This window comes from Oncorhynchus clarkii, chromosome 17 (assembly GCF_045791955.1).
Source record: "Oncorhynchus clarkii lewisi isolate Uvic-CL-2024 chromosome 17, UVic_Ocla_1.0, whole genome shotgun sequence".
Taxonomy (NCBI): Eukaryota; Metazoa; Chordata; class Actinopteri; order Salmoniformes; family Salmonidae; genus Oncorhynchus; species Oncorhynchus clarkii.
In genome coordinates, this window is record NC_092163.1 from 26322828 (window position 1) to 26349666 (window position 26839).

Sequence of the window (26839 nt, forward strand, 5' to 3'; positions counted from 1 at the left end):
GTTCTCATTTACAACTGCGACCTAGCCAAGATAAAGCAAAGCATTGCGACAAAAACAACAACAGAGTTACACATAAACAAACATCTACAGTATGTACAGTGTGTGCAAATGTAGAAGAGTAGTGAGTTAAGGCAATAAATAGGCCATAGAGGCAAAATAATCACAATTTAGCATCAACATTGGAGTGATAGATGTGTAGATGATGATGTGTAAGTAGAGATACTGGGGTGCAAAAGAGCAAGAGGATAAATAACAATATGGGGATGAGGTAGTTGGGTGGGCTATTTACAGATGGGCTGTGTACAGGTGCAAAGATCGGCAAGCTGCTCTAACAGGCGATGCTTACATTTAGTGAGGGAGATATAAGACTCCAGCTTCAGTGATTTTTGCAATTCGTTCCAGTCATTGGCAGCAGATAACTGGAAGGAAAGGCGGCCAAAGGAAGTGTTGGCTTTGGGGATGACCAGTGAATATACATGCTAGAGCGCGTGCTACGGGTGGGTGTTGCTGTGGTGACCAGTGAGTTGAGATAAGGCAGAGCTTTACCTAGCAAAGACTTATAGTTGACCCGGGGCCAGTGGGTTTGACTCGAATATGTAGTGAGGGCCAGCCAACGAGAGCATACAGGTCGCAGTGGTGGGTAGTATATGGGGCTTTGGTGACAAAACGGATGGCAATGTGATAGACTACATCCAGTTTGCTGAGTAGAGTGTTGGAGGCTATTTTGTATATGACATCACCAAAGTCAAGGATCGGTAGAATAGTCAGGGTTTGCTTGGGCAAGTTGCTGCAGTGGGTGCTGAGCTGGAAGCCTGGAAGAGTTTAGAACAATACTTTATTGTCTCTAAATCATCATGACATCTGGGAAACTAAGCTAAGGTGGGGTTAAGACAACAACCCCGAGCAGATAATGACCGGATGAACCCAGAATAGCTTATGATGCCCCCTGGTCTGGAAGGGAGGGGTAGAACCAGCCATAACAAAGCATTCTTAGTGTCACCAACAGTGGGGCAAAAAAGTATTTAGTCAGCCACCAATTGTGCAAGTTCTCCCACTTAAAAAGATGAGAGAGGCCTGTAATTTTCATCATAGGTACACTTCAACTATGACAGACAAAATGAGAGAAAAAAAATCCAGAATATCACATTGTAGTATTTCTAATGAATTTATTTGCAAATTATGGTGGAAAATAAGGATTTGGTCAATAACAAAAGTTTATCTCAATACTTTGTTATATACCCTTTGTTGGCAATGACAGAGGTCAAACGTTTTCTGTAAGTCTTCACAAAATTTTCACACACTGTTGCTGGTATTTTGGCCCATTCCTCCATGCAGATCTCCTCTAGAGCAGCGATGTTTTGGGGCTGTTGCTGGGCAACACGGACTTTCAACTCCCTCCAAAGATTTTCTATGGTGTTGGGATCTGGAGACTGGCTAGGCCACTCCAGGACCTTGAAATGCTTCTTACGAAGCCACTCCTTCGTTGCCTGGGCGGTGTGTTTCGGATCATTGTCATGCTGAAAGACCCAGCCACGTTTCATATTCAATGCCCTTGCTGATGGAAGGAGGTTTACACTCAAAATCTCACGATACATGGCCCCATTCATTCTTTCCTTTACACGGATCAGTCGTCCTGGTCCTTTTGCAGAAAAACAGCCCCAAAGCATGATGTTTCCACCCCCATGCTTCACAGTAGGTATGGTGTTCTTTGGATGCAAATCAGCATTCTTTATCCTCCAAGACGACGAGTTGAGTTTTTACCAAAAAGTTATATTTTGGTTTCATCTGACCATATGACATTCTCCCAATCTTCTTCTGGATCATCCAAATTCTCTCTAGCAAACTTCAGACGGGCCTGGACATGTACTGGCTGAAGCAGGGGGACACGTCTGGCACTGCAGGATTTGAGTCCCTGGCGGCGTAGTGTGTTACTGATGGTAGGCTTTGTTACTTTGGTCCCAGCTCTCTGCAGGTCATTCACTAGGTGTGGTTCTGGGATTTTTGCTCACCGTTCTTGTGATCATTTTGATCCCACGGGGTGAGATCTTGCGTGGAGCCCCAGATTGAGGGAGATTATCAGTGGTCTTGTATGTCTTCCATTTCCTAATAATTGCTCACACAGTTGATTTCTTCAAACCAAGCTGCTTACCTATTGCAGATTCAGTCTTCCCAGCCTGGTGCAGGTCAACAATTTTGTTTCTGGTGTCCTTTGGCAGCTCTTTGGTCTTGGCAATAGTGGAGTTTGGAGTGTGACTGTTTGAGGTTGTGGACAGGTGTCTTTTATACTGATAACAAGTTCAAACAGGTGCCATTAATACAGGTAACGAGTGGAGGACAGAGGAGCCTCTTAAAGAAGAAGTTACAGGTTTGTGAGAGCCAGAAATCTTGCTTGTTTGTAGGTGACCAAATACTTATTTTCCACCATAATTTGCAAATAAATTCATTAAAAATCCTACAATGTGATTTTATGGATTTTTTCCCCTCATTTTGTCTGTTATAGTTGAACCTTGTACCTATGATGAAAATTACAGGCCTCTCTCATCTTTTTAAGTGGGAGAACTTGCACAATTGGTGGCTGACTAAGTACTTTTTTGCCCCACTGTATATAAAGAACTCTGCATTCGGTAAAGGTTAGGTTACTCGTCTGTTGGGTTGACTAGCATCATTATTGCAATAATTAATTGATATTAAATAAAGATGATTATTTGAAGAAATGACAAAGTCGCTCTCACTTGATTAGAATATTCCACAACACTGCAGATGAAGATGTTCCAAGAGTCTGCTGGCACATCCTTATGCAGTGCATTCGTAAAGTATTCAGACCCCTTGACTTTTCACACATTTTGTTATTTTACAATTTGAAAAACAAACATTTTAATTCTAAAATGAATTTATTCCCCTCATCCATCTACAGACAATACCCCATAATGACATGGCAAAAACTGTTTTTTAGAAATGTTTGCTAATTTATAAAATAAAAATATCACATTTACATAAGTATTCAGCCCCTTTACTCAGTACTTGTTGAAGAACCTTTGGTAGCAATTACAGCCTTGAGTCTTCTTGGGTATGACGCTACAAGCTTGGGCCACCTGTTTTTGGTGAGTTTCTCCCAGTATTTTCTGCAGATCCTCTCAAGGTCTGTCAGATTGGATGTGGAGCGTTGCTGCACAGTTATTTTTAGGTTGTCTTGTTGGATTGTGAACCTTCACCCAGTCTGAGGTCCTGAGCATTTTCGAGCAGGTTTGCATCAATAATCTCACTATACTTTGCTCCGTTCATCTTTCCCTCGACCCTGACTAGTCTCCCAGTCCCTGCTCCTGAAAAACCTCCCCCCACATATGCTGTCACCACCATACTTCACTGTAGGGATGGTGCCAGGTTTCCTCCAGAAGTGATGCTTAGTATTGAGGACAAAGAGTTCAATTTTGGTTTCATCAGATCAGAGAATCTTGCTTCTCATGTTCTGAGAGTCCTTTAGGTACCTTTTGGCAAACTCCAAGTGTGCTGTCATGTGCCATTTACTGAGGATTGGCTTCCGTCTGGCCACTCTGGAAAGTTCTCTAATCTCCACAGAGGAACTCTGGAGCTCTGTCAAAGTGACCATCGGGTTCTTGGTCGTCTCACTGACCAAGGCCCTTCTCCCCTGATTGCTCAGTTTGGCCGGGCAGCCAGCTCTAGGAAAAGATGTGGTGGTTCCAAACTTCTTCCACTTAAGAATGATGGAGGCCATCTCTGAGTCATGTCAAATTCTTAACGTCCAGATAACCTCTAACCTCTAGGCCCTACCCTGACCAGACCCTCTTACTGTCAGCATGACGTGTGTCAGGGAGAAGATACCATCATCAGGGGAGAGGGGTCCTTTGAGGCTGAACGATTTTTGAGGCTGAACGACAGGATGACCTTGGTCACCTGGGGGCAACTGTCCGGCAACAGGCAGCCGAGGACACAGGCGACATGGCAATGGCCACCGCTGGGATAGGCCTCTGTTTGGATCTGTCTAGACCGAACCATTTCTAGTTGGGTGATGTTGGAGTTGCCAAGGATGAGGATGGGTCGCGTCGGGTTGACTCTCCACTCGGGTTTGTAGCATTGACCTAAGCCCTCCCCCTCTCCATTTTCTCTTCTGTTGTGGCATATCATACAAAGGGAGTAAGTACAGTCCTCTCTGAACCAAATTTGAAAAAGGCGCTTTTAGATAGAAAATGGACAGAAAATGAAATCAACAATTAAATAACACAGGTGTTATATTAAAGGTGGCAGGGAACTGTAGATGTAGAAATTGAACTATTGAATGCAGAGACAACCAGGGGTTGGAACCAAAATTATTTTCCAATCGTTATTATCCAAACTCCTATTTATTTACTTCCATTCCTGCATAATAAAGTTCTGAACTGGTTCGAACCCCAAAATAGTAACGGTTCATATAGTTCCTTTCATACATTTTTATCTTGTGAAATCAACATGGATTTTACATTTAGCTCATAAATTAGCTCCACCAATTAATGTGGATAGAGCAGCTTGCTATTGCACAGGTAAGCTAGTTGTTTACATGTTTGATGGACAGATAAGTGCTGGTGTGAGAAGCGATTGAAATCTCACAGGGGGTGAGAGAGCCAGAGAAAGGGATGCTCATGGAGGAGGCTTGGTTTACAGCGCTGAGCATTATGACGTGTTTAGGCTATTACTAGCACATCCTCTTTTGAGGATGCACATCAGATCCTAAGATGTTCTACATAATGTTACATTTGAAGAATAAAACATATCAAAGCTACCTATTTAGTGCTTTAGCGAGGGGTACTGTAGTATGTGTGCCTGCCTGTGTGTGTGAAAGAGAGAGAGGTGTGTGTGTGTGTGTGTGTGTGTGTGTGTGTGTGTGTGTGTGTGTGTGTGTGTGTGTGTGTGTGTGTGTGTGTGTGTGTGTGTGTGTGTGTGTGTGTGTGTGTGTGTGTGTGTGAGAGTGAATAGGCCTCTCTCTCCCCTCCACCCCTCCCCCTCTCCTTGTCTCTGGCAGGTTGCAGCAGCCCCTATCGAGTCGAGCCGGCTGGTCATTGTCCACGCAACACCGCAGAGAGGCTTGTGCATTGCACCACTTGGAGACAGATATACACACAGAGCCATCTCTCTCCTCCTCCTCTCTCACATTCTTGCCTCTCCTCCATCCGGCAGCATCCTACTCTCGCCTCCACCTCCAGCAACCATGGCCAGCACCGTATCAGGTAAAACATCCAACATTTTGTTAGCAACTATCTGTTATAAAATGGGGGTGGACATGTATTTATCAGATGAAATCCTTCTGTTGTATGATTTTAGACAGAATATCGAGATGTTATTGAAGATGCGTTGCTGGGTGGGGAGCGTTTTGGTATGAACTGAGATGTGTTGCTCATATAGGTGGTTTATTTTCCATGTAAAATAGATCTCTGAGAGCATCATTTATTTGACCTAATGTCTGGCCACATCAAATTTGTCCATTTATGAATGGAAGAGGAATCTAGGAATCACATTTGTTTCATTTGAATGCTTATAAAGGTCATATGTACCATCTGAGGGTTGCATTTGTTATGTCCGTCTAAAATGACCAACCATGCTGTGTATCATGTTCCTAAAGAACTGGATTATTTCATGGGATCAGATCATTTCCATTGCTGATTGGAGATCTCAGGGATTTTCCTCAGTTGTGCCAAGAGCTGCGATCTTAAATGGCACATTATTCCCTATATAATGAACGATCTTTGACCAGGGCCCATAGGGATCTAGTCGCAAGAAGTGCACGATATAGGGAATAGGGTGCATTTTGTGACACAACCAAGGTGTGACTGCTGATAAAATGGCTGCTTGATGATGCAGACCTGAAGCAATAAAAAGGGCTTGGGCTCATTGGACTTGCAATGCGGGAAGCTATAGGTCCCATACAGTTTATTCCATATTAATCACCAAGGGTTTAAACCTCTGACAAACCTATGATACATTACAGTATTTGATACATTCTATACAATATATTGTATCACAATATGACTGAATAAAATATGATACAGGACAGTATAACAGCTCCACCCTTTAGGCCTGCTTATTTGATTCTAGAACCGTTCAGAGATCACCGACAGCTATAGGATCATGTCAGCATCATCAGCCACGCAGCCAGCTAAAAGGCAGTTTGTGATGAACATCCATACTCATTTCACATCTTTTCCATCAAAGAATAACTGTTCTTAGCGCAGGTATTACTGTTTGAGTATATATGCAGCATGGAATAAGTATTCAACGTGCTATGGTGCTGTAGATTATCAGCCTGTTGTGTCATATCAAAAGCTAAGCGCCGTAACAAACTCTACAGTTACTGCAGTGTCAAAATAATGTGTAAAGAATCAGTAGCATACATAAGATTATCCTGTCAGTCAATCCTTTCTTTTGTGGAAGTGAACTGTAGATCTCTCTGAAGAGCTGATCTTCAGTAGGGATGAGCTAATCCAATCTTAAACCCCCTCTACATCAGTGATCTTTTATCTAACCCCATGGTACATTTATTTTTAAGTGCGGTACACCAGACTTAACATGTTTGACATTAGAGAATTTTCCAATAAAGAAAATCCTCTCAGTTCTATTAGATAGATAGCTCTGAATCCACGATATGGCAGAGGTTGAAAAGCCATAGCACATACGTTCTCAACAGCATGTTATGGTCAATAATATCAAAGGCTGCACTGAAATCTATCATTACAGCTCCCACAATCTTCTTATTATCAATTTCTTTCAACCAATCATCAGTCATTTGTGTCAGTGCAGTACATGTGTGCCCTTCTCTATAAGAATGTTGAAAGTCTATTGATAATTTGTTTACAGAGAAATTGCATGGTATTTGGTCAAACACATTTTTTCCCAACGGTTTGCTAAGAGCTGGCAGCAAGCTAAAAGCTCTGCTGTTAGAACCAGTAAAGGCCACTTTACCACTCTTGGGTAGTGGAATGACTTTGGCTCCCCTCCAGGCCTGAGGAGAAAGACTTCCCTCTAGGCTCAGATTAAAGATATGCAGATAGGAGTGGCTGTAGAATCAGCTACCATCCTTAGTAGCTTTCCATTTAAGTTGTCAATGCCAGGAGGTTTGTCATTATTGATCGATAACAATAGTTTTTCCTTACAAATGTCAAACCTACAATGCTTTTCTGTCATTATTTGTTTTTATGCATGAGTACAATGGCTCACTGGTAATTGTTGGCATTTGTTGGCATGGTATCATGTAATATCTTGTGTTTCACCGAGTCGTGGCTGAATGACGACATGAATAACATACACTCTAACGGCATGATAGAACAGCAGCTTCTGGTAAGACAAGGGGTGAAAATCTCTGTATATTTGTAAGCAACAGCTGGTGCATGATATCTAAGGAAGTCTCGAGGTTTTGCTCGCCTGAGGTAGAGGAACTCATGATAAGCTGTAGACCACACTATCTACCTAGACTGATTTCATCTGTATTTTTCGTAGCTGTCTACATACCACCACAGACTGATGCTGGCACTACGACCGCACTCAATGAGCTGTATTCCGCCATAAGCAAACAGGAAAACGCTTACCCAGAGGCGGCGCTCCTAGTGGCCGGGGACTTTAATGCAGGGAAGCTTAAATCCGTCTAACCAAATTTCAATCAGCATGTTAAATGTGCAACCAGAGAGAAAAAAACTCTTGGCCACCTTTACTCCACACACACACAGAGACACATACAAAGCTCTCCCTCGCCCTCCATTTGGCAAATCTGACCATAATTATATTCTACTTACAAGCAAAAATTAAAGCAGGAAGCACCAGTCAATAAAAAAGTGGTCAGATGAAGCAGATGCTAAACTACAGGACTGTTTTGCTAGCATAGATTGGAATATGTTCCGTGATTCTTCCGATGAGATTGAGGAATACACCACATCAGTCATTGGCTTCATCAATAAGTGCATTGATGATGTCGTCCCCACAGTGACCGTACGTACATACCCCAACCAGAAGCCATGGATTATCGGCAACATCCGCATTGAGCTAAAGAGTGAGCTGCAGCTTTCAAGGAATGGGACTCTAATCCGGAAGCTTATAAGAAATCCCGCTATGCCCTCTGACGAACCATCAAACAGGCAAAGCGTCAATACGGGACTAAGATCGAATCGAACTACACTGGCTCCGACGCTCGTTGGATGTGGCATGGCTTGCAAACTATTACAGACTACAAAGGGAAGCACAGCCGAGAGCTGCCTAGTGACACGAGCCTACCAGACAAGCTAAATAACGTATATGTTCGCTTAGAGGCAAGTAACACTGAAACATGCATGCATCAGCTGTTCCGGACAACTGTGTGATCACGCTCTCCTCAGCCGATGTGAATAAGACCTTTAAACAACAGGACTGATAACCAGGACGTGTACTCTGAGCACATTTTCAACTTCTCCCTGTCTGAGTCTGTAATACCAACATGTTTCAAGCAGACCACCATAGTCCCTGTGCCCAAGAACACTAAGGTAACCTGCCTAAATGACTACCGACCCGTAGCACTCACGTCTGTAGCCATGAAGTGCTTTGAAAGGCTGGTCATGGCTCATATCAACACCATTATCCCTGAAGCCCTAGACCCACTCCAATTTGCATACCGCCCCAACAGACCCACATATGATGCAATCTCTATTGCACTCCACACTGCCCTTTCACACCTGGAAAAAAGGAACACCTATGTGAGAATGCTATTCATTGACTACAACTCAGCATTCAACACAGTGCCCTCAAAGCTCATCACTAAGCTAAGGACCCTGGGACTAAACACCTCCCTCTGCAACTGGATCCTGGACTTCCTGACAGGGCGCCCCCAGGTGGTAAGGGTAGGTAACAACACATCCGCCACACTGATCCTCAACATGGGGGCCCCTCAGGGGTGCGTTCTCAGTCCGCTCCTGTACTCCCTGTGCACTCATGACTGCACGGCCAGGCACGACTTGCAGATGACACAACAGTGCTAAGCATGATCACCAACAACGACGAGACAGCCTATAGGGAGGAGGTTCACCAACAACGACGAGACAACCTATAGGGAAGAGGTGTTACATCTGCTCCTGCCACGCCCTCCACTTCTCATCCTGGACCACCCTAACCTGCCACCACTCCCCCAGTGCTCTCTCTCTCTCCTTCTCTCTCTGTGTGTGTATGTGATTGTGTGAGTGGAGAAAGGTGTGCTGGAAGCAGAGCAGATTCCCACCAGCTGGAACCTGTTCCATAATCAAGAACCCTACAAATACTCAGCCCTGCCACTTCCACGCTGCCAGATTGCAGCCTCTACTCAGTCAGTCTGCATTTCTAGCTGTTTGTTCCTGCAAAAATGTAGTTATCCTGTTGTGCCTGTTTTCCCAAGACTCACGCTGCTTTTTCTCTCTGCTACAGTCCCGTCTGCTCTAACTCTGGTACCTGTCTCCAGTCCCTCGTGTCCTCAGTCCTGCTTCTCTGCCCTGGATCCCGCTCTACTGCTTCATTGGATTCCGCTCCAGACCTGCTTACCCAGTTCCTAATCTCCTTAACCCCAATCTCAGCCTAAATCCGGATTCCATACTACCCGCCCGAGATTCCCCTAGACTGCACCCCTCTTCCGCTTTTCAATAAATACATTGGTTACCTATTCTTGTCTCCTCGTCTGAGTCTGCATTTGGGTTCACCTTCACCACCCGTGTAACAGGAGGTCAGAGACCTGACCGTGTGGTGCAAGGACAACAACCTCTCCCTCAACGTAATCAAGACAAAGGAGATGATTGTGGACTACAGGAAAAGGAGGAATGAGCACGCCCCAATTCTCATCGGCGGGGCTGCAGTGGAGCAGGTTGAGAGCTTCAATTTCCTTGTCGTCCACATCACCAACAAGCTAACATGGTCCAAGCACACCAAGACAGTCATGAAGAGGGCAAGACAAAACCAATTCCCCCTCAGGAGACTGAAGAGATTTGGCATGGGTCATCAGATCCTCAAAAGGTTCTACAGCTGCACCATCAAGAGCATCCTGACTGGTTGCATCACTGCCTGGTATGGCAACTGCTCGGCCTCCGACTGCAAGGCACTACAGAGGGTGGTGCATTCAGCCCAGTACTTCACCGGAGCCAAGCTTCCTGCCATCCAGGACCTCTATAACAGCCATTGTCAGAGTAAGGCCCTAAAAATGGTCAAAGACTCCAGCCACCCTAGTCATAGACTGTTCTCTCTGCTACCACATGGCAAGCGGTGCCAGAGCGCCAAGTCTAGGTCCAAGAGGCTTCTAAAACAGCTAAACAGGCTCCTGAACATCTAGTCAAATGGCTACCCAGACTATTTGCATTGCCCCACTTCCTCTTCTACGCTGCTGCTACTGTCTGTTATTATCTATGCATAGTAACTTTAATAATTCTACCTACATGTACAGGTACATATTACCTCAATTACATTGACTAACCAGTACCCCCTGTATATATACAGTTGAAGTCAGAAGTTTACATACACTTAGGTTGGAGTCATTAAAACTAGTTTTTCAACCACCCCACAAATCTTTTATTAAAAAACTATAGTTTTGGCATGTCGGTTAGAACATCTACTTTGTGCATGACACAAGTAATTTTTCCAACAATTGTTTACAGACAGATTATTTCACAAAGAATTAACTGTATCACAATTCCAGTGGGTCAGAAGTTTACAAACATTAACTTGAATGTGACTTTAAACAGCTTGGAAAATTCCAGAAAATGATGGCTTTAGAAGCTGTTCTGTCTCCTATATATGAACATACTTTGGTGCGAAAAGTGCAAATCAATCCCAGAACAATAGCAAAGGACCTTGTGAAGATGCTGGAGGAAACAGGTACAAAAGTATGTATATCCACAGTAAAACTAGTCCTATATAAACATAACCTGAAAGGCCGCTCAGCAAGGAAGAAGCCACTGCTCCAAATCTGCCATAAAAAAGCCAGACTACGGTTTGCAACTGCACATGGGGACAAAGATCGTACTTTTTGGAGAAATGTCCTCTGGTCTGATGAAACAAAAATAAAACTGTTTGGCCATAATGACCATCGTGAGGCTTGCCAGACGAAGAACACCATCCCATCCTTGAAGCACGGGGGTGGCAGCATCATGTCGTGGGGGTGCTTTGCTGCAGGAGAGATTGGTGCACTTCACAAAATAGATGGCATCATGAGGCAGGAAATGTCTGTGGATATATTGAAGCAACATATCAAGACATCAGTCAGGAAGTTAAAGCTTGGTTGCAAATGGGTCTTCCAAATGGACAATGACCCCATGCATACTTCCAAAGTTGTGGAAACATGGCTTAAGGACAATAGAGTCAAGGTATTGGAGTGGCCATCACAAAGCCCTGAGCTCAATCCTATAGAAAATGTGTTGGCAGAACTAAAAAAGCGTGTGCAAGCAAGGAGGCCTACAAACCTGACTCAGTTACACCAGCTCTGTCAAGACGAATGGGCCAAAATTCACCCAACTTATTGTGGGAAGCTTGTGAAATGCTACCCAAAACATTTGACCGAAGTTAAACAATTTAACGGCAATACTACCAAATACTAATTGAGTGTATGTACACTTCTGACCCACTGGGAATGTGATGAAAGAAATCAAAGCTGAAATAAATCATTCTCTCTACTGTTATTCTGACATTTCACATTCTTAAAATAAAGTGCTGATCCTAACTGATCTAAAACAGGGAATTTTTACTAGGATTAAATGTCAGAACCTTTACACCAGGACGTGTCAGAGGAAGGCCCTAAAAATTGTCAAAGACCCCAGCCACCCCAGTCAAAGACTGTTCTCTCAACTACCGCATGGCAAGCGGTACCGGAGTGCCAAGTCTAGGAATAAAAGGCTTCTCAACAGTTTTTACCCCCAAGCCATAAGACTCCTGAACAGGTAATCAAATGGCTACCTGGACTATTTGCATTGTGTGCCTCCCCAGCCAACCCCTCTTTTACGCTGCTGCTACTCTCTGTTTATCAAATATGCATAGTCACTTTAACTATACATTCATGTACATACTACTTAATTTGGCCCGACCAACCAGTGCCCCAGCACGCACATTGGCTAACCGGGCTATCTGCATTGTGTCCCGCCACCTACCACCCACCAACCCCTCTTTTACGCTACTGCTACTCTCTGTTTATCATATGTGCAGTCACTTTAAACATATCTACATGTACATACTACCTCAATCAGCCCGACTAACCGGTGCCTGTATAAAGTCTCGCTACTGTTATTTTTCACTGTCTTTTTACTGTTGTTTTAATTTCTTTACTTACCTTTTGCTCACCTAATACCTTTTTTGCACTGTTGGTTAGAGTCTGTAAGTAAGCATTTCACTCTAAGGTCTACCTACACCTGTTGTATTTGGCGCACGTGACAAATATACAGTGCCTTGCGAAAGTATTCGGCCCCCTTGAACTTTGCGACCTTTTGCCACATTTCAGGCTTCAAACATAAAGATATAAAACTGTATTTTTTTGTGAAGAATCAACAACAAGTGGGACACAATCATGAAGTGGAACGACATTTATTGGATATTTCAAACTTTTTTAACAAATCAAAAACTGAAAAATGGGGCGTGCAAAATTATTCAGCCCCTTTACTTTCAGTGCAGCAAACTCTCTCCAGAAGTTCAGTGAGGATCTCTGAATGATCCAATGTTGACGTAAATGACTAATGATGATAAATACAATCCACCTGTGTGTAATCAAGTCTCCGTATAAATGCACCTGCACTGTGATAGTCTCAGAGGTCCGTTAAAAGCGCAGAGAGCATCATGAAGAACAAGGAACACACCAGGCAGGTCTGAGATACTGTCGTGAAGAAGTTTAAAGCCGGATTTGGATACAAAAAGATTTCCCAAGCTTTAAACATCCCAAGGAGCACTGTGCAAGCGATAATATTGAAATGGAAGGAGTATCAGACCACTGCAAATCTACCAAGACCTGGCCGTCCCTCTAAACTTTCAGCTCATACAAGGAGAAGACTGATCAGAGATGCAGCCAAGAGGCCCATGATCACTCTGGATGAACTGCAGAGATCTACAGCTGATGTGGGAGACTCTGTCCATAGGACAACAATCAGTCGTTTATGGAAGAGTGGCAAGAAGAAAGCCATTTCTTAAAGATATCCATAAAAAGTGTTGTTTAAAGTTTGCCACAAGCCACCTGGGAGACACACCAAACGTGGAAGAAGGTGCTCTGGTCAGATGAAACCAAAATTGAACTTTTTGGCAACAATGCAAAACGTTATGTTTGGCGTAAAAGCAACACAGCTCATCACCCTGAACACAACATGCCCACTGTCAAACATGGTGGTGGCAGCATCATGGTTTGGGCCTGCTTTTCTTCAGCAGGGACAGGGAAGATGGTTAAAATTGATGGGTAGATGGATGGAGCCAAATACAGGACCATTCTGGAAGAAAACCTGATGGAGTCTGCAAAAGACCTGAGACTGGGACGGAGATTTGTCTTCCAACAAGACAATGATCCAAAACATAAAGCAAAATCTACAATGGAATGGTTCAAAAATAAACATATCCAGGTGTTAGAATGGCCAAGTCAAAGTCCAGACCTGAATCCAATCGAGAATCTGTGGAAAGAACTGAAAACTGCTGTTCACAAATGCTCTCCATCCAACCTCACTGAGCTCGAGCTGTTTTGCAAGGAGGAATGGGAAAAAAATGTCAGTCTCTCGATGTGCAAAACTGATAGAGACATACCCCAAGCGACTTACAGCTGTAATCGCAGCAAAAGGTGGCGCTACAAAGTATTAACTTAAGGGGGCTGAATAATTTTGCACGCCCAATTTTTCAGTTTTTGATTTGTTAAAAAAGTTTGAAATATCCAATAAATGTTGTTCCACTTCATGATTGTGTCCCACTTGTTGTTGATTCTTCACAAAAAAATACAGTTTTATATCTTTATGTTTGAAGCCTGAAATGTGGCAAAAGGTCGCAAAGTTCAAGGGGGCCGAATACTTTCGCAAGGCACTGTACTTTGATTTGATTCATCTTTGCTAAACTGTTTCAGTTCTTCAATATTCTTAAGATGTCTGGTGTGAACCTCTCTCGAGGTCATTCCACAGCATTTTAAATCAGGTTGAGGTCAGGACTCTGACTGGGCCACTCCAGAAGGCGTATTTTCTTCTGTTGAAACCATTCTGTTGTTGATTTGGGTCATTGTCCTGTTGCATCCCCTAACTTCTGTTGAGCTTCAATTGGCAGACAGATAGCCTTACATTCTCCTGCAAAATGTCTTGATAAACTTGGAAATTCATTTTTCCGTCAATAATAGCAAGCTGTCCAGACCCTGAGGCAGCAAAGCAGCCCCAAACCATGATGCTCCTTCCACCATACTTTACAGTTGGGAAAAGTTTTTGATGTTGGTGTACTGTGCCTTTTTTTCTCCACACACAGTGTTGTGTGCTCCTTCCAAACAACTCAACTGTAGTTTAATCTGTCCACAGAATATTTTGCCGGAAGCGCTGTGGAACATCTAGGTGCTTTTTGGGCAGCAGTGGCTTCTTCCGTGGTGTCCTCCCATGAACACCATTCTTGTTTAGTGTTTAACATATCGTGGACTCGTCAACAGAGATGTTAGCATGTTCCAGAGATTTATGTAAGTCTTTAGCTGACACTCTAGGATTCTTCTTAACCTCATTGAGCATTCTGCACTGTGCACTTGCAGTCATCTTTGCAGGATGGCCACTCCTAGGGAGAGTAACAACAGTGCTGAAATTTCTCCATTTATAGACAATTTGTCTTACTGTGGACTGATGAACATCAAGACTTTTAGAGATACTTTTGTAACCCTTTCCAGCTTAAAGCAAGTCAATAATTATTCATCTTAGGTCTTCTGATATCTCTTTCGTTCAAGGCATGGTTCACATCAGGCAATGCTTCTTGTGAATACTAAACTCAAATTTTGTGTGTGTTTTTATAGGACAGGGCCGCTCTAACCAACATCTCTAATCTTGTCTTGTTGCATTTGGGGTAAACTTTGAACATTGAGATATTAAAGAGATTATAGATCAGACTAATACTATATAAAGGAGTGAGAAGTTAATGGTTCTCTGTAGCAAGACAACTAAGCTTGGAATGTGCTGAGTGCAGGGAAAACAATTGCATGTGACAGTACGGATAAGGGGAGAGACCGTTGAAGGCTCATATCACTTAGTTCCCTGCTTAGCAAGAAGGATGCAATGTTTAGAGATAAGGAGGAGACTTACCACCATGATTTGGACTCCATGTTAGCTGACTCCTGACTCCAATTAGCTTTTGGAAAAGGCATTAGCCTTGGGGTTCACATACTTTTTCCAACCTACACTGGGAATGTTTAAGTGATGTATTCAATATAGACAAGAAAAATACAATATTTGTGTTTTTAGTTTAAGCACACTGTGTTCATTTATTGTTGTGATTTAAGATGAAGAGCAGATCATTAGTCTGACTAATTTATGCAGAAATCCAGGTAATTGCAAAGGGTTCACATACTTTTTCTTTCCACTGTAGAACATAGCCGCAGGGTGTTCTGGTTATGACTGCTGTTTCAGACATGGCTCCCTGGCTCTAGCTGATAGAAGACTCATTCTCTGCCAAGCAGACAGCGATATCACCTTGGCAACACACAGTTTCTAGGAGCAATCGACTCACACAGACACACACCAGCTCTCACCCTCTCTCTGTCTCTCCCACTCCATGCACACATGCAAGCACACTCACTGACACCCACAGACACACACAAACACTGTAGGCCATTAATTTCACTACACACAGAGCGTGCACGTTAGGACACAATCCCTTCATTGTGGTGCTTGACTAAGTTGGTTGTCGCTTTGACATCGTGACAACTTCTAAATGTATAATCTTTGTCTAAAATCGGCCCACCAGGCCATTATTTTACATAGTGTGCACTCACATGCAAACACACACACAAATAAACAAACCTTCCGTCCCTGAGCTGCTCAACTGAGTAGCCCTGCTGCAGTGGGTGGAGAGAAGGGAAGGGTTGGGTCTACACTCAGTCTGACCCACAAACTGTGTCGCCAGGGAAACCGTGCCTGTGTTTGCGATTGTCTGATTACACTGGTATCTATTAAATTACCTTGAGTGTCTGGGAGAATTTATGAACATGCTGTGGGTAGATATTTCCAGATCTTGGATCAGTGTACCCAAATCCTAACACACTACTTCATTGGATTCCGCTCCAGACCTGCTTACCCGGTTCCTAATCTTCTTGCCCCCAGCCTCAGCCTTAGTCCGGATTCCATACTACCCGCCCGAGATCCCCCTGGACTACACCCCATCTCCTCTCCCGCTTTTCAATAAATACATTGGTTAGCTATCCTTGTCTCCTCGTCTGAGTCTCCATTTGGGTTCACCTGCACCGCCCCGCGTAACAGGAGGTCCGAAACCTGACCGTGTGGTGCAAGGACAACAACCGCTCCCTTAACGTGATCAAGACAAAGGAGATGATTGTGGACTACAGGAAAAGGAGGACCGAGCACACCCCAATTTCCTTCGACGGGGCTGCCGTGGAGCAGGTTGAGAGCTTCAAGTTCCTTGTCGTCCACATCACCAACAAACTAACATGGCCCAAGCACACCAAGACAGTCGTAAAGAGGGCACGACAAAACCTATTACCCCTCAGGAGACTGAAGAGATTTGGCATGGGTCCTCAGATCCTCAAAAGACTTTACAGCTGCACCATCGAGAGCATCCTGACAGGTTACATCACTGCCTGGTATGGCATCTGCTCTTTGACCTACATGTATTTTCTTACAACTGCATTGTTGGTTAAGGGCTTGTAAGTAAGCATTTCACTGTAAGGTCTACATCTGTTGTATTCGGTGCATGTGACACTTTTGATTTGATTTGATTTCCTGCCTAAGTTTGCCCACTTTGCTGATTAAGTAATCATTCAAATAATTAGCAACATCAAATGTTTTTGTGATGAATAAGCCATCTGATTCGATGAAAGATGGCGTTGAATTTGCCTTTCGGCCTATCATTTCATTTAAAGTACTCCAAAGATCACCCCCCCCATCTCTTTCAACCATAGAGTTTTTAAATTCCACATCAATCCATGGAGCCTTAACTGTTTTAACAGTCAGTTTCTTAACAGGTGCACGTTTGTCAATAATTGAAAGAAGCAATTTCATAAAAATCACTACAGAACTAAATCAAGTACAGTGCCTTGCGAAAGTATTCGGCCCCTTTGAACTTTGCGACCTTTTGCCACATTTCAGGCTTCAAACATAAAGATATAAAACTGTATTTTTTTGTGAAGAATCAACAACAAGTGGGACACAATCATGAAGTGGAACGACATTTATTGGATATTTCAAACTTTTTTAACAAATCAAAAACTGAAAAATTGGGCGTGCAAAATTATTCAGCCCCCTTAAGTTAATACTTTGTAGCGCCACCTTTTGCTGCGATTACAGCTGTAAGTCGCTTGGCGTATGTCTCTATCAGTTTTGCACATCGAGAGACTGACATTTTTTCCCATTCCTCCTTGCAAAACAGCTCGAGCTCAGTGAGGTTGGATGGAGAGCATTTGTGAACAGCAGTTTTCAGTTCTTTCCACAGATTCTCGATTGGATTCAGGTCTGGACTTTGACTTGGCCATTCTAACACCTGGATATGTTTATTTTTGAACCATTCCATTGTAGATTTTGCTTTATGTTTTGGATCATTGTCTTGTTGGAAGACAAATCTCCGTCCCAGTCTCAGGTCTTTTGCAGACTCCATCAGGTTTTCTTCCAGAATGGTCCTGTATTTGGCTCCATCCATCTTCCCATCAATTTTAACCATCTTCCCTGTCCCTGCTGAAGAAAAGCAGGCCCAAACCATGATGCTGCCACCACCATGTTTGACAGTGGGGATGGTGTGTTCAGGGTGATGAGCTGTGTTGCTTTTACGCCAAACATAACATTTTGCATTGTTGCCAAAAAGCTCAATTTTGGTTTCATCTGACCAGAGCACCTTCTTCCACATGTTTGGTGTGTCTCCCAGGTGGCTTGTGGCAAACTTTAAACAACACTTTTTATGGATATCTTTAAGAAATGGCTTTCTTCTTGCCACTCTTCCATAAAGGCCAGATTTGTGCAAGATTGTTGTCCTATGGACAGAGTCTCCCACCTCAGCTGTAGATCTCTGCAGTTCATCCAGAGTGATCATGGGCCTCTTGGCTGCATCTCTGATCAGTCTTCTCCTTGTATGAGCTGAAAGTTTAGAGGGACGGCCAGGTCTTGGTAGATTTGCAGTGGTCTGATACTCCTTCCATTTCAATATTATCGCTTGCACAGTGCTCCTTGGGATGTTTAAAGCTTGGGAAATCTTTTTGTATCCAAATCCGGCTTTAAACTTCTTCACAACAGTATCTCGGACCTGCCTGGTGTGTTCCTTGTTCTTCATGATGCTCTCTGCGCTTTTGACGGACCTCTGAGACTATCACAGTGCAGGTGCATTTATACGGAGACTTGATTACACACAGGTGGATTGTATTTATCATCATTAGTCATTTAGGTCAACATTGGATCATTCAGAGATCCTCACTGAACTTCTGGAGAGAGTTTGCTGCACTGAAAGTAAAGGGGCTGAATAATTTTGCACGCCCCATTTTTCAGTTTTTGATTTGTTAAAAAAGTTTGAAATATCCAATAAATGTCGTTCCACTTCATGATTGTGTCCCACTTGTTGTTGATTCTTCACAAAAAAATACAGTTTTATATCTTTATGTTTGAAGCCTGAAATGTGGCAAAAGGTCGCAAAGTTCAAGGGGGCCGAATACTTTCGCAAGGCACTGTATATACACTACCGTTCAAAAGTTTAGGGTCACTTAGAAATGTCCTTGTTTTTGAAAGAAAATCACATTTTTCGTCCATTAAAATAACATCAAATTGATCAGAAATTCAGTGTAGGCACTGTTAATGAATGTAAATGACTATTGTAGCTGGAAACGGCTGATTTTTTGATGGAATATCGACATAGGCGTTTCAGCACACGGACCCTCGTTACACGTCAGTGAAGATCTCTCTTTATTTTATAAGGACACAGAACGTCATTTCTAGGAAGGAGATCAAACCCCTGTTGACAAAGATCTTGTGACACTGAAAGATGCTGCTAAAGAGAGGAATGAACTTGATGAACTCAGCCAAGTCAGTCGTGTTGAAGCCATCCTTGCTACTGGCACGTGTGTTGCCGTGCAGGCCCTGCCGCAGCATTTTTTTGTGAGCTGTCTCCTCACAAGTGTTGGTTCACAGTGCACAATCCAACCGAACATGAAAGTTGTAGCTCTGTGACGTGTCAAATCATTATCACTGACGCTACGTAAATATTACATGAGCCAAAGCACAGCGAGGAGTCAAGAGGAAGGAAGTTTGCCGCATGCAATTGTAACTTTAATGTCATCCAACTTCTAGCCATTGTGCCTGTTTCTGCCTCGGACAACTCCTTCATTTCTGCCCAAACATGATTTGCATAGAAACAAAAGGCAGTTGGCTAAAACTGGAACAGGAACAACTTCCACTATGTTCATTGTTGGCTTAGTTGAAAATCTTTTTTTCAGTATTAACCAGTTCCGTTTTTACTCAACCGTCAGCTAGGGTTCAATACCGGTGACCGGTATTCCGGGACTTCCCGACCAAGCTCCTTCCTGTTTCCTGAGAATAATAATGACGGATCCTGTGGACCAATATTATAAAATGTTTATGCCACACTAATGCAAAAATAAAAATATGGACGTGTGAATTGCTGCATGAGCCGGACATATCAACTCTCTGGCTTCATTCATACATTAGACCAGTCATCACAACGCCAACCCTACCATATTTAGCCTACTGAACATAAAGTCCCCAATACAAAACATCACTTCTATAAATTGCATTGCTGACTAGCATGTGTAGGCTACACGCAAGGAAATCTCCATCTCACATTCACAAATCTCCAAACTAGCATTGTGACACTGGCACAGGCCCATAATACAAACTGCAGCTAATCACTGTTAACAAAACGGCTGATACCTTGTGTCCACAAATGCGCTCTTGGAAATAGACATTTGCAACATTGTTCCATGATGTTACAACAACACAAGTGAGTGTGCAGGCTTGACTAGTTAGTTTTGTCGGAATTTGATCAACCGCGGCGCCATCCAATCTCCGCTACTGCTACACTACATGACCAAAAGTATGTGGACACCTGGTCGTCAAACATCTCATTCCAAAATTATGGGCATTAATATGGAGTTGGTCACCCCTTTGTTGCTATAACTAGATGTTGGGAAATTGCTGCGGGATTTGCTTCCATTCAGCCTCAAGAGCAATAGTGTGGTTGGGCACTGATGTTCCTCCATGCTTCACGGTGGTAACCACACGCACATGAGGAGATCACCCGTTCACCTGCGTCTCACAAAGGCATGGCGGTTGGAAACAAAAATCTCAAATTTGGACTAATCAGACCAAAGGGCAGATTTCCACCAGTCTAATGTCCATTTCTCATGGTTCTTGGCCCAAGCAAGTCTCTTCTTCTTATTGGTGTCCTTTAGTAGTGGTTCCTTTGCAGAAATTCGACCATGAAGGCCTGATTCACAGCAGTGTCCTCTGAACAGTTGATGTTGAGATGTGTCTGTTACTTGAACCCTGTAAAGCTTTTATTTGGGTTGAAATCTGAGGTGTATTTAACTCTAAAGAACTTATCCTCTGCAGCAGAGGTAACTCTGGGTCTTCTTTTCCTGTGACGTTCCTCATGAGAGCCAGCTTCACCACAGTGCTTGACGTTTTTTGCGGCTGCACAAGAAAGAAAGTTATTGAAATGTTCCATCTTAAAGTAATGATGGACTGTCGTTTCTCTTGGTTTATTTGAACTGTTCCTGCTATAATATGGACTTGGTCTTTTACCAAATAGGGCTATCTTCTGTATACCACCCCTACCTTGTCAAAACACATTTGTTTAACCCTTTTTTGGTTACTACATGATTCCATATGTGTTATTTCATAGTTTTGATGTCTTCACTATTCTTCAATGTAGGAAATAGTCTAAATAAAGAAAAACCCTTGAATGAGTAGGTGTGTCCAAACTTTTGACTATTTTCTACATTGAAGAATAATATATATGTATGTACATATATTAATATATACTGTATATAAAAACTTTTTTTTGTTTTTTTTCCTGCCTCTGCGGCCCACCATGGGCCTGGCCCCAGGGGCTTCACCCCCGGTAAACCCCTGCGCTTAATCCGGCCATGCCGTCATATTGAACCCTAACACATACACACACACACTCTTGGACACACACTTATCTGCAACACACTGTACGGTGTGTACAGTGCCCGTGGATAAGCTACAGTATGGACATGTAACCCACCACATACACACACACTGCACAGTCCTAGTGGGTGAAGTGAAAACCAGAGATATAAATGTCTACATATGAATAATTGATCATTCTCTCAATGTTACTGGTGACGTGATTAAACCCCCCAAAATATTCATGCCATTCGTCCTGTCATACAGTCATTTGTTATGAGCAATATACAATACAACCTGAATTCAACCTTTTCAAATTAGACCTTTTCGTGCATACATTATCTAATCATATGATGATATCAGCTCTGTTTAGCGAATACAAATTGGCTGTATCATTCACAATAAATACCAGATGCCAATTTAAAAGTGGATTCAAGGATAACGGTGGATATCTCTTCTCACTCTGTCTTTTCCTCTCACTCTTTTCCAGCCTACTCGGACAAGATCAAAGAGATGTCCATGCTGTCTCTGATCTGCTCCTGCTTCCACTCACAACCACATCCCAACAGCCTCTACCAATATGGAGGTTAGTGATGAAGAGCTCTATGCGTTTGCCTGTGTCCCATAGAGATCATATAATTATGCTCCGAAAGTAATTCTATGGTTTGTCTATCCATCCACCTTTGCTTTTTCTCTCTCTCTCTCTCTCTCTCTCTCTCTCTCTCTCTCTCTCTCTCTCTCTCTCTCTCTCTCTCTCTCTCTCTCTCTCTCTCTCTCTCTCTCTCTCTCTCTCTCTCTCTCTCTCTCTCTCTCTAACATCCCCCTTTCTGTCTGTCTATCAATCTTTCTGTCTGTCCATCCTACCCATCTCTGTCCGTCTTTGTCTGTATGTCCATCCTACCTCTGTCTGTCTGTCTGTCTTTTGTTGTAGAAATTCGAATCAATATTGAGGACAGACAAGGTCAAAAGGAAAGCATGGAGTAATTGCTTCTATAATAATGAGGCTGGTCAGCTCAACACTCCCAAGTGTTGTGTCGAGTAGCTCTGACATACGAAGAATACAAATATATTTTGGAGGCAAAGATACGCCCTCTCAGTCAAACAACAAATGTATGGAATCGGTCACCAGGTGAAAGTTGATATATGAGAAAGGAGTATCCCGCAGCCAGATAGCATTTGCTATGAAGACAGTTCCGATTGTTCAGAGTTTGGCCCCTAAGACGAGGCTCTGATCTCGTCCCTGGTACTTCATAACACTGAAACACCAACTCATTCTATGGCATAAATCAATTGTCAACTCCAGATACTCCCATCCCAAGTAAAACCCCTTCTTGGGGGTAGTGAGCCTCTAGGTCATACACTATCCCAAGATAGGTGCAACATCAGAGATGACATACAATGGTTCCAGACACTACCGCACACATCTTGTCTCAGACCTTATCTCCCCCAAGGCCAAAAGAGGGAGTGACTGGGCACAGACATTGTGGAGACAAGTAATTGGTTCCCTATTAATCACGCCATCCCTTTACATGGTTTGTAATAGGTAAAGATACATATCCACATATGAAGACAATGTATCCTTCTGTCCTCTTCTCTTTCTGATATTATGTATAGCAACAGGGACATGTGATAGAGAAGCCTGACTTCTTCCATTTCTGGGCCCCAGGTGACTGAGCCCCAGCTGAGGGAGGAAGTGCAATTGTTAACACCAGAGTCTGAAGAGATACATTCTAATTACAAAAGTTCAACTGTTCAATCACATAAGCATATTATGCAGATAAGACATCTTAATTATCTATGTTACCTAACTAATTCTGATTCTTCCGCCACACTTTCTGTCTGTCTGTCTATCCTACCTCTGTCTGTCTGTCTGTCTGTGTCTGTCTGTCTGTCTGTCTGTCTGTCTGTCTGTCTGTCTGTCTGTCTGTCTGTCTGTCTGTCTGTCTGTCTGTCTGTCTGTCTGCACAACCTTACTGCCCTAATACCTGTTGTCCTCCACAGACATGGAGGTGAAGTCCCTAAACAAGCGGGCATCCGGCCAGGCCTTCGAGGTCATCCTGAAGGCCCCCGCTGACCTCTCTCCTGACAGGCCCCAGCCGCTGTTCTCTCCCCCTAAGAAGGACCTCTCTCTGGAGGAGCTCCAGAAGAGGCTAGAGGCTGCGGAGGAGAGGAGGAAGGTAAACAGAGAGCATGACAGAGAATGGGTCTGCAATATATTTTTCACCCCTCAATTCTAATCATGCTTCCTCTCACTCTCCCCAATCTTTCGCACCATCTATTCCTCTTCCACACTCCCCTCTCTCTGTTTATCCCTCTTTACCATCTCTCTCACTCTTCTCTCTCTGCAGTCTCAGGAGGCCCTGCTCCTGAAGCAGCTGGCTGAGAAGCGGGAGCATGAGCGAGAGGTGCTCCACAAGGCCCTGGAGGAGAACAACAACTTCAGCAAGATGGCAGAGGAGAAACTCAACTACAAGATGGAGGTCAACAAAGAGAACCGCGAGGCCCACCTGAATGCGCTCAAGCAGAGGCTCCGTGAGAAGGTAAATCGCCCACTGACTGTCATTTGAAGCTATGGCCTAGTCTAGAGAAATGAAAGACGTGGAGCATTATGTGGGTACCGAGTAGCGAGTAGAGTATCAAAGGCAGGGTTGGAGGTGCTCTTTGGTTTTAGGGGGCTACTGTAATGGTTAAAACAAGGAGGACCAAGGCCGTAGACATATGCATTGTGAATACCTACTGGAAGAGTGAGGATGACCTGGCCTGTGTGACAACAGGATGAAACGCAATATAATTAATTTATTAGCCTGAATGGCAGTCTGTAAGTAGATACCATTCTGTAACATCCTTGGCAAGCCAACAATTTAGCATTGCTAAGCGCAGAAACAATCAGATTTCTTCACTCTTGTTGGATGGCAGTTGAGGTTGAAACATGAAGAATAGAGGAAGGTCTTGGACCATGTCTTGTCCTTCTGAAGAACAATTCTAGGAGGTTATGGTTCTAGCTATCTATGCTCATATATCTAGGCTATCTCTCAATTGAATGACATGACAAGCAGAGATAAACTGTGTCCGCTAATCATAACACAAAGCAAAGTCAATTTATGTGTAAGAGGCTACAACATACAGGGAACAGTGGGAATATCTACATGAACTTATACTGCGGTATCGTATTGCAATTTTTTTCTAACTTTCAGTTTGTTCTATCACAGGAAATCCATGCCGATGAGGTCCGTAGAAACAAGGAACTCCAAGCTGACCTCTCTGGTTGAAGATATTTTCTACGGTTTTGTCAAGAGATTCTCGTCTGGTTTTGGTTGGAAAGATATGCTACTTTTTTAAATCTCGATGTCTGAAAGTCTCTTGCATTGTTCAATATACACTGGTTTCACAAGCTAATAATTCAACAACAATTTACACCGATTGTTTCTCATCTCTCAATTTATTTATTTTAAATAATATTGATATTGAACACGGGTAGAGCTGAAGGCCCAAGGTCAAGGGTCAGATTTACTAAACATTTGCACCTTTCTTAAGACTGCACCTGTGAGTTCATACAAGGGAACAAAATGAAAACATTTGAAACATTTCTTCTTTATCTTAGGAAACCTACTCCTTCTCTTACCTTTATTTTACATTTAATTTTACATTTAAGTCGTTGTGTTTGGTTCTGTCTGGAAAAATAATCAGTAAAATGTTGCACTTGTGCAAATGCTTGGTAAGTCGGGCCCTCTGTGTGTGTCAGACCTAAGAAGCTACTGATAGATCATAATGATGAATTTCCCTTATCGATCCAAAAACATAGTTCAATAGTTACGCTTAATTCTCATAGGAAGTCATGATTATGCTGCATCTGTACTGTGAGCAAACCTGTTACACATATTGCCAAAATGTCTTTCTCTTGAAAAATGAGCTTGAGGTCTTTACACAATCCCTCCATCTATTGCATAAGGTACTGTATAACAGGGGAGCAGAGCCAAGCTAAATTGATTCAAGTGTTGCCCTTGCTTGGACCATGTGTAAAAAGGGGTATCTGATAATATACAATATTCAGCACACTCTATAGGCAAACACTATAACCTGGTCATTCATCATATATAGTCACACCCATTGTCAGTTTGTGCAGCCATCTTCAATCAAGCATGAAACGTCAATCAAGTGACTGTATAAAATGGAGCACAGTCGCATTTAGGCTTCAGTTCAATAAAGTTCAGTATTCAGTTTGCCGTATACGTCAGTAAATTAATAAGGTTACGATACATACGTTTAAACTGCTTTAAGAGTGGGTTCCGGTCTCTTTTAGGTTTCATTTCCTAGCTACTGAATGTTTATTTCTGAGAATCACTCAATTCTGTTGTCACTTTAGGGGACTACATTTAGTAACAAGATGACTCCACTACAGGGTGCCATAGTTTGTTTGCAGTGAGATACAGAGCAATGTGACAGAACTGTTTTAATGCAAATTATATGCAAAGTGTTTATTTGATTTTGTTATTGGATTATGATGTGAACGTTGGCATGTAATGTAGAGGCATCAAATGCTGACACAGCACTGAATGTATTGCCAGACACACTTACCCTTCTAGCAGCATATATCTTAATTTGGTCATCCTGTTGTTGCAGGAATTTTCCTGCTTAGCAGGAAATGCAAACTTGTCGTGTATTTAAGGTTTAAAAAGGCTTCTAAAGTTTGTAATTTCCACTTAAAAATGTCAGACTTGATTTACTCTAATGAGTAAATGTAACAAACCCTACAAAAATGTCCATTCATTATAATCCACATAATACTTCACAGTTCTTGTTGCTGCAGGATCATTTTCCTGCTGTAGCAAACTGGCTCAATTTAAGATCCTACATCTGTAGGCAACTCGTGCCTGGTTTCCCTATAGCAGTGTTATTTGGGATAAGACTGCTCAGCTTCAGTAGGGTTCTGCTAGGACACATTCCTTTCATGCAGGTGCTTGACTTGGTTGGTTGTCGCCATGTATTAAGTAACCTTGACACCGTGCCAACTTCTGTTTTTATTCTCTTTGTCTAAGATGAGTCCACCAGGCCACCATGCTTACACAGTACATACACACACACTGTTGGCCATTCATTTAACTTAGATTCATTGCATACAGCGACTCTGTGTGCATAACTCAACAGTATCTCACCTTTAATAAAAGGATAACTGGCTGCTGTTGCTGGAATATAAAGTCTGATGAACTATAATAAAGTTGGTGATACCTTATTTTGTCATTTACATTTGTGACCCTTATTAATTAACATATTACAATTTTTACAATAACCACGTTTCCATCCAGACTTTTTATGCTAGTAAAGTCCATCTCGGGTTAATGAATGTCATGACAGGCCTGATGGAAACATGACATTTGTCGGTAAAACTTTCCAAATGTCGACAAAATAAAATCCACTAGTCAAGGTGGTATCTTTTTGTTTCAATAAAATGTATGATGTGCGAAATGGTGGCGGAAACTCCTTTATGCGCAAATATTTATATAATAATCATCTCGAAGTCAACTTGGAGTCACGGAATCAAATCAAATCAAAGTTTATTTGTCACGTGCGCTGAATACAACAGGTGT

General features: G+C 42.8%; 1 protein-coding gene across 1 annotated transcript in view; it reads left to right on the forward strand.

The window, feature by feature from the left end:
* The window catches only part of LOC139370647 (stathmin-3-like), a 29492-nt gene extending 2996 nt beyond the window's left edge, over positions 1–26496 (forward strand). The window contains exons 2-6 of the mRNA XM_071110245.1: positions 5015–5219; positions 21745–21840; positions 23256–23431; positions 23603–23794; positions 24464–26496. Of these exons, the coding sequence (XP_070966346.1) occupies positions 5201–5219; positions 21745–21840; positions 23256–23431; positions 23603–23794; positions 24464–24523 (543 nt within the window). The 5' untranslated portion in view covers positions 5015–5200 and the 3' untranslated portion in view covers positions 24524–26496. The remainder of the gene's footprint in view (positions 1–5014; positions 5220–21744; positions 21841–23255; positions 23432–23602; positions 23795–24463) is intronic.
* The last annotated feature ends 343 nt before the right edge of the window (positions 26497–26839 follow it).